Consider the following 14,256-nt stretch of genomic DNA (forward strand, 5'->3'; position numbering starts at 1 on the left):
GAAAATTACCCATTTAGTGTAAATGTTGTTAAATGGGAAGCTTAAATAAAGATACTAAATTTTTTTAATTTAATCTTTATTGTTTAGATTATTACAATTGTTCCTCTTTTTTTTCCCCCCATAGTTCCCCTCTACCCGGTTCCCACCCCACCCTCTGCCCTTACCTCCCCGAATTGTCCTCATCCATTGGTGTACGATTTTTGTCCAGTCTCTTCCTGCACCCCCCCACACCTCTTTCCCCCTGAGAATTGTCATTCCACTCCCTTTCTATGCCCCTGATTCTATTATATTCACCAGTTTATTCTGTTCATCAGATTTTTAATTCACTTGATTTTTAGATTCACTTGTTGATATTTGTTGTTCATAATTTTGTTCAGTATTTGTTGTTCATAATTTTTATCTTTACCTTGTTCTTCTTCCTCTTCTTAAAGAATACCTTTCAGCATTTCATATAATACTGGTTTGGTGGTGATGAACTCCTTTAGCTTTTGCTTGTCTGTGAAGCTCTTTATCTGCCCATCAATTCTGAATGATAGCTTTGCTGGGTATAGTAATCTTGGTTGTAGGTTCTTGTTATTCATCACTTTTCATATTTCTTGCCACTCCAGTCTGGCCTGCATAGTTTCTGTTGAGAAATCAGCTGACAGTCGTATGGGTGCTCCCTTGTAGGTAATTAACTGTTTTTCTCTTGCTGCGTTTAATGTTCTCTCTTTATCTTTTGCTCTTGGCATTTTAATTATGATGTGTCTTGGTGTGTTCATCTTTGGATTCCTTTTGTTTGGGGTTCTGTGCACTTCCTGGACTTGTAAGTCTATTTCTTTCACCAGGCGGGGGAAGTTTTCGGTCATTATTTCTTCAAATAGGTTTTCAGTATCTAGCTCTCTCTCTTCTTCTGGCACCCCATTATTCTGATGTTGGTATGCTTGAAGTTGTCCCAGAGGCTTCTTACACCATCTTCAAATTTTGGATTATTTTTTCTTTTAGCTTTTCCAGTTGAGTGTTTTTTGCTTCTTTGTATTTCAAATCTTTGACTTGATTCTTGTGGTCCTCTAGTCTGCTGTTAGGTCTCTGTGTAATATTTTTTATTTCAGTCAGTGTATGTTTAATTTCTTGTTGGTCCTTTTTCATATCCTCGAGGGTCTCGCTAAATTTATCAGTCTTTCCTAGGAAATTCCTGAAAAATCTTATAACCGTGGTTTTGAACTCTATATCCAGTCGTTTGTTTTCCTCCATTTCTTTCGTTTGTGATCTGTTTCTTTGTCTCCGCATTTTGGCTGCTTCCCTGAGCTGGTAGAGTAGCTTTGTGTGCTGGGTGTTATATAGGGCCCCATGGCTCAGCCTCCCAAGTGACCTGAGGTGGACACTCCTGATGCACCCCTTTGTGGGCTGTGTGTACAGCTTTGTAGCTAACCATTTGCACTCGCTTGCTTTTTTCTCGATTCCTTTATTCTACTCGGGATTTAATTTTTTAAATACCCCAGATTTTACAAAGCGCGGCAGTAGAATAAAAAACTGGAGTTTCTTTTCATACAAACTTATTTATTTAATGTAAGAAAAGCCCAAATAAAGGAGGAGGGATGGAGGGAGGAAAGGGATGGGCTACCGATGCTAACTGTGTCGAGTAACACTCGACATCCGAGTGCAAAAGGTTAAGTCTTGATTGTTGTTGGTATCACTGGGAGGAATTGACGTCCAGGCCAATTGGCTGTGAGGATCAGCTGTGTCTACGCTGGGAGAACTGTGCTGGAGACAGCCTTCTGAGACAAGACTTGCAAAATTGCAAAAATCTCTGTGCTTAGCTTGGATGGGGCGGAGTCTTGGGGCAGAGCAGACAGTCTTGGCTTCCTGTCAGCCCTGCCCTATGAGGCCTCTGGGTCTCGGTGTCACTCAGTAATCGCTGCAGGCACCTCTGAGAGAAAGCCGCCCTTGAGTTTTGCCCGCTGCCTGTCAGTCCATTTTCTCCCTGATTGAGTCTGGGTTCCCAGAGTCTCCCCTGGAACTGGAGTTCAGCGCATTCGGGAGCTTTCGGGAGCTTTCGTCTCCCTCCCGCTAGAGAAAGGCAGCCGTGCACTCAATTGCCCGCCCTCTCTGCACCGCACCTCAGCCTTTTGCAGCTCCTCTGAGTTTCAATGTGCTTTTCTCTTTCCTTCTAGTTGAAGAATTTCCACTCAGCCAGCTTTTCTGTGGTTCTGGATGGTGGTGTCTGTTTTGTCTTTTAGTTGTAGTTTTGAAATTGTGCGAGGCAGCAGTTTAGGTGTTTACCTATGCCGCCATTTTGATTTCTCCCGATACTAATTTTTTAAAGCTTATTTTCATTCAAGAGAAAGTATTAGCTTTTGATGTGTGAAAGAATTTTACTTTGAGGAAAGACATTATCTGTTTAAGTATGTGCCAGTGAAGGATTTAAAAATTCTTAACACAGGATGCTTTTTTGTGTATTTTTAGTTAATACATAAACTTTTAATTACAGAATCACTATGAGACATTTACCGAGGAAATAACAGGTGGAGGTGATGATGTGTGAGTTTAATGATTGGAGATAGTGATCTAGAAGAGGGGCTGAGGTTCAGGTATATTGCTATACTCTGAAATCATGTAATATATTTAAAATGTATCTATATATATATACAAGCCTAAGTGACTCTTATGATGACCGGACAGCCGGCCAAGTAGCCATGATGTGCTCTGACCACCAGGGGATAGGCGCTTAATGCAGGAGCTGCCCCCTGGTGATCAGGTGCGCTCTCACGGCCAACCTCCCGTGGCCGGCCATCCTCCCAGAAAACTCTCCCATGCCTTGATTGAATGGTTGAGGAAAAAATTTTGAGTTGAAACAAATTTTTTTTCTCCGTTTTTAAACTTCCTGTTACTTTTGGATATTCTGTGTTGTTTTTTAAGGCAAGGAATGGAAAATTGTTTGGGGTATTTTTGTAAATAAAAAGATAGGTTGTGCCTATTGTTTTGCCTGTTTTCAAATGACTCATTCATTCCCCTATTGTAGCATTTTCTTTTGTAGTTTAACACATGCTTGACTAGATTTAAAAAGTGAGACTGATAATATTTCTAATTTTCTTAATAACTACCTCAAATTATAAAATTATATTCTTTTGCAGTATCCCTTTTACTATTCAGCGGCTATGTGAATTGCTAACTGATCCAAGGAGAAATTATACAGGAACAGACAAATTTCTCAGAGGAGTAGAGAAGGTATATATTTTGTTATTGAAATTATATTAAACTGTAGCATAATAGATTTCAGAAAAACGCATTGAGTAAGAATTAATGTAGTCACCTTTTCTTGAAACAAGTTTCTCAACCTACTTGAAGTTTTTCCCAAATTATTGTCTGAATTGTGGTCAGAGTTTCTGAGAGATTTAATAGAGGGGCAGATGAGGGCTTAATTAAGTTTAGGAAAGTAGCTTAGGAATTCTCTCCTGGATATTCATAGTATATATCAGTATATTTAATGTCCTGTGAAGTTCTATAATTGATATTTTAACTTTAATAGAGTATTTTGCAAACTTGTTAATCCATGGAATTCATTTATTTCAGTTCTGGAATTCAGATGTACACAACTCTGGAAAATCACTGATACAAAGCATTTAAATTAGATGTTGTGAAAGGTAAAGGTCAGCTTGAAGAATGAAGAAAACATTAGGTTTTCTGTGAGTTGAGGAGATATTAGTAATAAGGAAAGGACATTTTGGACAGAGGGAAGAGCATTATGAGCAAAAACATCAAGGTGTTTGAGGAAGTTGACTTGTGTAAAGAAGGTGAAGGAGCCCTGGAAACCAAGATTGGACCAGTGGGTGGCTAATCCCCTCACTTGGTGATTGATCCTAGTCCAGTGTTCATTTTAAGGTTATAATTCAAATTCAGTTTATTTACCCTGGGAGCTGGAATCCAAAACTGTTAATGAGTCATTTACAATAGATCATAAGGCCTTACCGGATTAATGTTTTTAGTCTCTTGTGGTATATGATACTACACATCAGGCTTTGATTGGTACTGCTTTGTAAGGAAATTCATTTATACTTGGCCTAGAACTTTAATGGCTAAGTATCTTGGGGGCGATTCTAACTAAAATAAGGAGAGGGTGGTTCTACTTGATTATATGCAATATATAATGTTAGGGCTCCAAAGAAACTAAAGTAGAGTAAAAAAGAAATAAACAAGACTGTCAAAAAAAATGCATTAGTAGGATATTAGATTTTGGTCTTTTGTTGTTTGTAAGTTTTTATTTTAAAACTTTTATTAGTAAAATCAGAATAAATAGAAATTTAACCTACTAGGATGAATTTGAGAAATTAGAAACAAATGATTAAACTTATGTTGTAGTACTTTTCCTCAAGTTAAATCACTAATTTTTGTTTGCAGAATGTGATGGTTGTTAGCTGTGTACATCCTTCTTCGGAGTAAGTAGAGAAACTTTTCTATTTCTAATATGTTAGTCTTAAAAAGTTGCATTTATTTTATATGTAATGAAACATAATTACATTCATAAATACCTGTGAATCTACCACCCAGTTTTCAAAATTGAATATTACCAATATTACCTTTGTGTTTCTGCAATAAAGGGATTTGGATTAAGGAGATTTGTGATTTACCATAATCTTCACATTGTTGGATTTGTGTATTGTCATGGCTCTCAGGGCCCTGTGACCCTATCCTAGATACTTTCCCAGGGCATCTTTAGAAATTTAGCTACTTGATTACATTCCTCTTCATGATGGAAAACTATTTCCAGTTCTCCAGATTTATAAGATATCGGTTAAGGGCACAGTCCTTGGCACTATAAACGTTTTGTTAATGAGTGGATATCTTGGAAATTACAGGAAGTTTAGCAGTGTCCCTGGCCTCTACCCCCTGTCACTAGTCTCCCCCCCCCCCAAAAAAAAAAAAAAAGTCTTTAGACACTGTCAAATGTCTTCCGGGATGCAGTGTGGGGTAGAGGGATTGTGAGGAGGAAGTTGCCTCTCATTGAGAAAAAATTGATTTAACAAGGTTAAGCGCCCAGCCTGTTTTGTCTTCCAGACAGAAAGTATAGTGTCAGTCACTGGTGACTGACTGGGCGCTTAACGTGTTAAGGTTAAAAATACCTATGATTTAATAGACAAAAACTGAAATTTTTTTTCCATATATTTTATTGATTTTTTTACAGAGAGGAAGGGAGAGGGATAGAGAGTTAGAAACATCAATGAGAGAGAAACATCGATCAGCTGCCTCCTGCCCACCTCCTACTAAGGATGTACCTGCAACCAAGGTACATGCCCTTGACCGGAATCAAACCTGGGACCCTTCAGTCCAAAGGCCCACGCTCTATCCACTGAGCCAAACCGGTCAGGGCAAAAAAAACACCTGAATTTGTTCAGAATTTTTTCAAGATTATACATGTTATGAATTAAGATAATCCCATGATAGTTATTTCTCACAGAGGTCTTATTGTTTGGTTTTGCAACAGTGATATCTTAACAAAAGATGTAAATTCTTGATTCCTGTCAAAACTAGTACATGAAACCATCCATAACAGTGTTTGTTTGTTTGTTTTGTCTCAAAGGAAAAACAATTCTAATAGTTTAAATCGAATGAATGGTGTTATGTTTCCTGGAAATTCACCAACTTATACTGAAAGGTGAGATTCTTGATTTTTAATATCTAAAGAAAGAGTTTATATATTCTTAGGTGTTTTTCTTTTAAAGATATTTTTTAATATATTATTGATTTTTAATAGAGAGAAGGGAGAGGGATAGAGAGTTAGAAACATCGATGAGAGAGAAACATCGATCAGCTGCCTCCTGCACACTCCCCACTGGGGATGTGCCCGAAACTAAGGTACATGCCCTTGATCGGAATCGAACCTGGGACCCTTGAGTCCGCAGGCTGACACTCTATCCACAGAGCCAAACCGATTAGGGCAACATATTCTTAGTTTTGAGTAGCAGGCTCAATATTTTTTTAAAAAAATTAGGCATTAGGAGGATAATAGAACATATATTAGTTAATGTGGATCTGAAAGTCAGAATGACCTTGAAAGGGATGACTTTTAGCAAAATGGGAAAATGATGTTCACTTGTCTTACCACAGGGCTAATATAAATGGGCCAGGAACACCTAGGCCAATTAATCGACCAAAGGTTTCTTTGTCAGTCCCCATGACAACCAATGGCTTGCCTGAGAGCACAGATGACAAAGAGTCAAACTTACAGCAAACTGAGGACAAAAGTCACAGGTGTGTTTGAGATTTATATTTAAAAACAAAAACTGTTTATAAAATGTTAACATTGGTGATTTTTAGCACTCATTGTTTACTATCCATAATTTACTAATGTTTGATGTATAGACAGGTTTTAATGTGGTTATAGGAGCTATTAGCACACATTGAAGATGGGCATAGAAAAGACTAAAACTGCTAAATTATGGAGGTCCTCTTTATAATAGGGTCTTAAGAAAATAAGGTGGTCATGATGCATTTTAATTTTTTTTGAAAGCTACTAGAAAATATATTTGTAAATGAGTTGAAATTTTGTGGGTAATTTCTTATATAGATCATAAAATGAAACATTTTATTTATAACTCATCAAATTTTCTGCATCACTTAAGGGAAAGAAGACTGAATGAGAGGATTTAAAGAGCATGCCCATATGGAAGACTGTAGTTTTATTATAGGAGGACATTTAACTTATCAGAGAATTGAACCAGAAAGGTCATATAACTTGTTGACTAGTTCCTAATGGTAAACATTCATTAAACAGTTTAGGTTCCCTTGAAAATTTTCTCGTGTTTTCTTGGCCCAGGTGGTATAATTTAACTTTGACAGTGAAATACAATAAAAAAATTAACTAGATCTTTAAAATGAGAATGTAGAGGATGAAGAAAATAATTTTATTAATGACACTTTGAAAAACCATTTACAGTAACTCTCCGACACCTGGACCAGAAAGCTCCTCAGTGAGCCCTATGAAAACTAAACATCCGGATGAAGATGCCGTGGAAGCCGAGGGGCATGAGGTAAAAAGGCTTCGGTTTGACAGAGAAAGTGAAGTCAGGGAGACGGCCAGTCAGACATCTTCCAGTGAAATTCCTTCAGTTACGGTAGAAGAAACAGATGCATCATCTTCATCTCAGGATAAAGACAAAGAAAGTGGTTGTACCAGGCAACACTGTACAGAAGAGGAGGAGGAAGAGGAGGAAGAGGAGGGAGAAGAAGGTATTTAGAAACCATCTGTAAAAGGGTGGAGTAAGGAGATCCTCAAATAAAGCGTAACATAATGCTGATGTTGGGCTTTTCTCCCACATTTATCTAGTTGCTGCTCAATTTCAGGGGATGTGATTTTGAACTGTAGAATATCACAATTCATGAGACTTAACTCTTGGAGGTATTTTGAAAATAAAATTTAACTACAACAACATTTGCTTATTTTTAGAGTCTTTTATGACATCAAGAGAAATGGTCCCTGAAAGAAAAAATCAAGGAAAAGAATCTGATGCCTTAACTGTGAATGAAGAGACTTCTGAGGAAAATAAGCAGATGGAAGAATCTGATCTGACTCAAGCTGGGAAAGATTTACATTCTGAAGGTAGTGAAAATACAGGCCCTCACAGTAGTGGTTCTAATTGCCATGAAACAGAGGAATTGGTAGAATCCAGCTCTAGTGAAACTGGAGAGATTCTCTCAGAATCATCCATGGAAAATGATGATGCAGCCACAGAGGTCACAGAGGAACCAATGGAACAAGACTAATTAGATACAGTATTTTACATACAGTTCTGGTTTTACACTGTATAAAACTTTTATGTAATAAAGTGGACCTTTAGTTTTACAAGAGAAGCAGGTTGTAATATAAAGTATTTTGTGGGATAAATCCTGAAAGAGTTGTAAGAACTATGAATATCAGTTCCATGGGTCCTGCTTACCGCTGACTGTTTTGGTTTGGTCAAATCAGTGGTTTGTGTATAGATTTTTTTTTTTTTTTTTAGAATTAAAAGTTTTTTAACTGGAAAGTAATTATTTTGAAAACCTTTTGGAGGTTATTTAGCTTATACATACACAAAAAAAGCTTTTTGTCTTGTCTTTTTCTGACAGCTCTAGCAGTTTTCATATTTTGGTCATAGTTTCAACATTTTAACGTGAATTTTAGGGTTTCATGCTGATTTCCAGATTTTATTGTTTTTGACTGTACAATGGAACTTTAAGTCATATAGACATACATATATATATATATATATACATATATATACACACATATATATTATTCTAAGGGGGGAAATGTTATATTTTTCTGTTTCTATAAGAGATGAATAAATACAGTGGATACTTTTTCTATTGGTCATGACTTCACTCTTTCAGAAGACAGTTTCTTTCTCTTCAAATAAAATTTGGCCCTTGTGAAACCCTGGAAATCTAGAGTCTGTTGAAATACCAGGTTAAACACATTCCAAGAGATCTGTTCAAACTAAAATTCTTTTCTATACCTCTGAGGTGCCTGAGAAAACGACTTCATTATTTATGAGAAAATGTGCTTTATCTTGGAAATTGTGTTCAAACATGAGCTTACTATTTTGTAGAATGAACGCTTATAAAGCTGACATGAGAACGTCTCAGAACTGAGCAGTTTCCTTAACTTTTTGCTTGCTTTTCTGAACATTGTGAATATTACACATTTCTTTCTAAATTATTCTAGAGTATACAGATGTCAATGATATGAAACACCACTGTACTGGAAGAATTAATATATTACTTTATTAATGTACTGGAGCTAAATGACAGAAGCTTTAGGGGTGCATAGAAATCACCATAATTTGTATGACATTTTGAAGTGAATTAAATATTTTTGAACATGCTTCTTCAACAGCCAGTGTTATATTTTTCAGATCAACACAAAGCACAATAATTACTTTAAACTCAATATTTTCAAATTCACATATCTAATGTCATGTAAGATGCAATTTTCCTGTCAAATTACTGGCTGCCAAATTTATACCTGTTTTCTTTGGCTGTACCTTTTGATATTTAGAATTTTTAAATTTCTGTAAAGTAGATTTTGTAGGATGTAATGTGTTCACTGCCTTTGTGACGCGGTATATAACTGTATAATTTCTGTGTGTAAACTGAGTGCTTGGGCTTTCAATACAGTATTCATATAAAGCAATAAATACTAATGTTATGAAATATTTGAGTACATTTTTATCAAAAATAAAATCTCTTTTTTAGTTTCAGATACCTGAAGTACACAGATGAACTTGTAAAACTGATGCAAACAATTTCTCACACTGTATCATATGCTTTTGGGTGATTTGAATGGCAACTACAGTTTTGCATTTTGACTACTTAAATTGCTATGACTAAAAATACTAGGACAATTTGGCTCCGTTTATGTTTATAGGGTAACATACTACTGACTGGCTTGACTGTCAGGTTCACAGCAGCTAGATATGTTTATGAATATGTCTAGTAGTCGAAATAAGAATAATACTGATTTATTGTACTCGGAGAAAAATCACACAAATTTTTTAATGTTGCAAAAATGTTAAAATGAAGCAAATTTTAAATGTGATATTCTTTTTTAGTGACTTATTAACCTTATTTTGTTGAAGGGTATTTTGCCAATGAGAACAGATTTGTAAACATGTTAAGAAATCTTGAAATTTTCTTTAGCATATTTATGAAATTATTGTCAATAAACCTGTTCTTTAAGACCCTGTGAACTTTGATATTTTTATTTTAATTGTGCCATGGACCATTTGTAAACAGATTTACTTTGTTGCTTTAGGTTGAAGTTTTAACAATCATGACTTTGAGGTCTGTGGTTCATTTGTAAACTTGCGATTGTTATTTTTGCAAGGGCAAATGTATATCTTTATTAAATAAAGTACAATAATGGTGAATGTCCAAAATGCTGTCACTTAACTCTATGAGAGATCTGCATTTTGATCTGTAGCTTAATTTCATATTTAAGTTTTATATATTGATCAATTTGTTGCTTTTTATACAGAAAACTGTAGAATGCTCATGAATATCTTTAGAATAGATGGACTACCTCTGTAGTTAAACTGAGGAACCTTGTTCCGCTGATTTAAGATACTGATACCCATTTGGAAGTAAATTTCCACAGGTGTGCATAGGTGCACTTAGACTTTGCTTCATGAAAATGTCAGTTCTACTCATAACTGATTTACATGTGAATTTTTTTTTTAATCCTCAACTGAAGATATTTTTTCCATTGATTTTTTAAAATTTAATTTAATTTTTAGGGGCAGGGGAGGAGAGAAAGAGAGAGAGAAACATAGATGTGAGAGAGAGACATGGATTGGTTGCCTCCCCCATGTGCCCCGGCCAGGGCCAGGGATTGAGCCTGTAGTTGAGTTATATGCCCTTGCCTGGGAATTGAACCTACCACCCTTCAGTCCATGTGTTGATGCTCTAACCACTGAGAAACCCAGCCAGGGTCAGATGAGACTTTTTAAAAGACTAATTTTAGGCACATTTTCTTAACATACCACCAGCAAAGTCATATTAAAAGATCTAAAGAATTGTAATGATTAATTTTAATTTCAATGATTAAAATTTACTTTTTTGGCCTGGAGCAGATTGTTTACCTATAAGACTATACTCTGAACCCAGCATGCAAAAAGAATTTGAAATTCTTGCTGGTCAAAAAAGTAAAAATATGCAGGTAATACATCTTTAGCACTTTTCTCTTTAAAATAAAACATTATCCTACTACATTTTTTAAAATGTAGCTTTTCAGTTCTGAATAGCAGGAGTGCAATTAGTGGGAAAGTGTTAATTATTAGGTAAGTTCAATCCAGTTAGTATTTATTATTAACTGTATCTGTCAAAAGTGTGTCCTGAGCAGTGGTAGGGAGCCATAACCCTTCAGCATGGAAAGGCATCCATGAAATCGTGGCCAGAAGACATGGCCTGTGAAAACATTGAGGCTCAGAGTATTTGCTTTGCTGGTGTAGATAGGCATGTATTTATGCATTTGTAAAATCAGCAACTTCACTGTTAATCCTCACATGAGGATATTTTAAAAAAAAATTTTTTTAGAGCAAGTGGGAGGGGGAGAGAGTAAAATCAATGTGTGTGTGTGTGAGAGAGAGAGAGAGAGAGAGAGAGAGAGTGTGAGTGATTTGGTGCCTTCTGCACGTTCCCCCGGCAAGCAAGAGGATTGAGCCTGCAACCGCGGTCCATGCCCTTGGCCGGATCCACTCGTGACACTTCTGTCTGGGCTGAGGCTCTGCCGCTGAGGCAACCGGCCAGGGCAAAATTAGCGATTTTTAAAATAATATACTAGTTTACCTATAAAGATAGTTGGACAGCATCTAAAACCGCTACAATGTGTGATTATGAGAAATGTATCTTGTGGTAAGGATGCAAATGCAACTTGTAGAAGTAAAGGAAATAAAAAGTGGGGTAGTGTTTCAAATTGTCTTCTGAACAGGAATTCCTTTCATTTTTTCATTTTGATCAAATGAAGTTCAGTTCTCTTGAGATTTGTGCTATTAAAATGGATGAATGCAAAATCACCTTGTCATTTCATATGCAATTATTAGGTTTACTGGATTATCGGCCTAATATGAATGCTAGGATGTTAGAATACATCTAATATTTCACATTTAAAAATATCAGTACACTTTGAGAATTTTTATTTCAACTTGGAGTATAGATTACTTTGCCAAATGTATTATTTTCATAATGCAATAAAATATAAATTAGAAGACTGTGTGTGGAATATTTTATTTGCAATAGTAATTCACAAATCCCTCCCCTGCTTCCCCCATCCTACTGACCTCATAGTCCAGCATCCATTAGCATTTCCTGATCTACAGGGAGGAAAGGTTAATGTATTCATTACTTTATTATAGCTCTGCTGCTTAAGTGGTACTATTTTTGCAAAGAGGATGCATCTGAGTTGAATGGACAATTGTTCTTTGCTGAGCAATTCAAACAATATCTGACAAAATTTATATTTACTATGTCAAATTTCTCTTGGCATTAAGTTGTTGCTATAACATTTGTTTAGAATCATTTTAGAAATCTCACTTTCAGACAACTACATGGTAAGATGTGTAGAATCCCCCTAAGTGGATAGATTGTTTTCAATTCTGGATTCTCATTTCTTTATACATATTGCACAAGAGGTGATACTCTGAAGTGAAAAAAAAACTACGGGTACTAGCATGTTTCTAAATGGAAATACTTTTGAGTTTTAACTCATTTAATTTCACTTATCCCCACTTTATTTACTAGATGGTATAGCTAATACAGAGTTTTGAATTAATGATAGTAAGACTGATTCTTCAACTGACTCGGTGAGAGGTCTGGCTTCTTGGCTGTCTAGAATGAAGAGTATACTGTTCCCTTGTGTTCTAACAGTCTTAGAACAACAGATATTTTTCCCCTTTCGTTTAATATTGAGCATTTGAGTATCCGGTCTTTGAATTTATTTGTAAATGTCAAGGTTTTTCCAAAGGCAATACATTTATTAAAACTAAAATGTATTGTGAGACTACTTTCTCACTTCAAGGTACTGAGTTTATCCCTGAGCTTTTTGTGTTGCTTGGTTTGTGATATTGGGAGCCTCAGGCAGACGGTCAATCACTAAGAAATGTGCGACCCAGTAACAAAACTTTTGTGACAAGACCAGTTACCCCGACCATAGAGAGGCACACCACACCCTCACGTGGTGGGGGACGGGTGTTTCTCTGAGTGGGCCGGATCAGTAAGCTAGCCAAGTTTTGCTTTAGATGTGGTATAATGGTACTTGATATGTGGTCAGTGATGTTTGCATCAAGAAGTCTTTGCAGTTGAGTAGGCTTCCAAGTCTTTTAATGCTGGCTATTTGAGGGATAAACGTGGTATTTGGCTGTCTTCATTTTAGATGGTTGTTTTTCTTCGCATTGCTCATACTGCTGCAGTACGGAGGGTAAGCTTCCTTGCTGTGACTGACCATTCTCCTGTGCATTTAGTAGTGCACTCAGCCCCACCTTCAGCCTGGCTGGGTACCTAAACTTAAGTTACTTGGATTCAGAATACAGTTTCTTAAATAAATTATTAGAAGTGTAGCTAATTGTCAGGCCACTACACATGAAGCTTGTTCAGTCCTTACTGTGAGTGATTTAGTAGTTAATTAAGCATTTGTAGTATTTCTGTTGGGAAATGTGGCCCAAATCCTAATGAGGGTTTAAGACGCCTCCCACAGTGTTTGCAGTATAAGTTTGAACTCCATAGATTGAGGTGTGTTGGGGGATCCAGCAGCTTGCCAGGTTGTTTTTTAAAGAAGGTTTATGGAGGCAACATCAACGACTAAATATCTTACATAATAAAAAGGTAATATTTAAATTACCATCACTCCGCTACGCCCATGATTGGGCCAGCGGGTGACACAGGGGGCGGGACTCGGGGTGGCTGGGGTGGTGATTGGGCCGGCAGGACGCTGAGCTCGCGTTGCCAGCGGCGACGCGAGCTCAGCGTCTGCGCCATGGCTGTGCTGCAGCACAGACGGGCCTCTGGGGCAGCGAGCCAGCGTTTTGGAGGTTTGGAGGCGGCAGGCGGTGGGCGGCGGCGCGGCTCCCCGGGGAGGAGTCTGGCGGCAGTTGGGCCGCAGGAGCAAGTGGCAGCGGCCCCAGCCTTCCTGGGCGGGAGGCAAAGGCAAGACCCTGGCCTGGGCTCGGGCCGCAGGAGGACCACGCCCCCGCCCCGCCTCGCCCTAGGGGCCCAGGGACTTCGGAGCTGCCGACCAGCGGACAGACAGCTTACACGTGCATGATTAAATCATGCACTGGGCTTCTAGTATATTAATATTTGGTGATTCATAATAGAATTTGCAGTGCCTTGTGATCATGTTTTTGTATTGAATACTAGAAATACATTGCAGATATAGGAAATTGGAGATAAATTTCCAATATATTTAAGAATTCTGGTTTTGCTCAGTGGATGGAGCGTCGGCCTGCGGACTGAAGGGTCCCAGGTTCGATTCCGATCAGGGGCATGTGTCTTGGTTGCGGGCACATCCCCGGTGGGGGTGTGCAGGAGGCAACTGATCAATGTTTCTCATTGATGTTTCTAACTCTCTATCCCTCTCTCTCTCTTTTTTTTTTATTATTTATTATTTTTTTTATCCCTCTTCCTCTCTGTGGAAAATCAATAAAATACATTTGAAAAAGAAATTCCAAGTGTTTGTTCAGTTTGGAGTCTATGTTTTCAAATTTCACTCCAATAAATGGAAAGAAAAAGTACACAGGACATACAGGT

At 37.3% G+C, this 14,256-nt stretch overlaps 1 protein-coding gene across 2 annotated transcripts in view; it reads left to right on the forward strand.

Annotated features, from left to right (window-relative positions):
• PPP4R2 (protein phosphatase 4 regulatory subunit 2) overlaps positions 1 to 13,072 on the forward strand; it is an 88,332-nt gene extending 75,260 nt beyond the window's left edge. Inside the window, exons 4-10 of one of the 2 annotated variants that reach the window (XM_079795243.1) lie at positions 3,114 to 3,207; positions 4,378 to 4,415; positions 5,558 to 5,632; positions 6,085 to 6,228; positions 6,914 to 7,206; positions 7,424 to 7,576; positions 9,211 to 13,072. In XM_079795243.1, the coding sequence (XP_079651369.1) occupies positions 3,114 to 3,207; positions 4,378 to 4,415; positions 5,558 to 5,632; positions 6,085 to 6,228; positions 6,914 to 7,206; positions 7,424 to 7,576; positions 9,211 to 9,224 (811 nt within the window). In that variant the 3' untranslated portion in view covers positions 9,225 to 13,072. Of the gene's footprint in view, positions 1 to 3,113; positions 3,208 to 4,377; positions 4,416 to 5,557; positions 5,633 to 6,084; positions 6,229 to 6,913; positions 7,207 to 7,423 lie in introns of both variants that reach the window. The other variant, XM_079795242.1, reaches the window with a different exon arrangement.
• Positions 13,073 to 14,256: the final 1,184 nt, after the last annotated feature.

Source organism: Cnephaeus nilssonii (genome assembly GCF_951640355.1).
Source record: "Cnephaeus nilssonii genome assembly, chromosome: 17".
NCBI classification, from domain to species: domain Eukaryota; kingdom Metazoa; phylum Chordata; class Mammalia; order Chiroptera; family Vespertilionidae; genus Cnephaeus; species Cnephaeus nilssonii.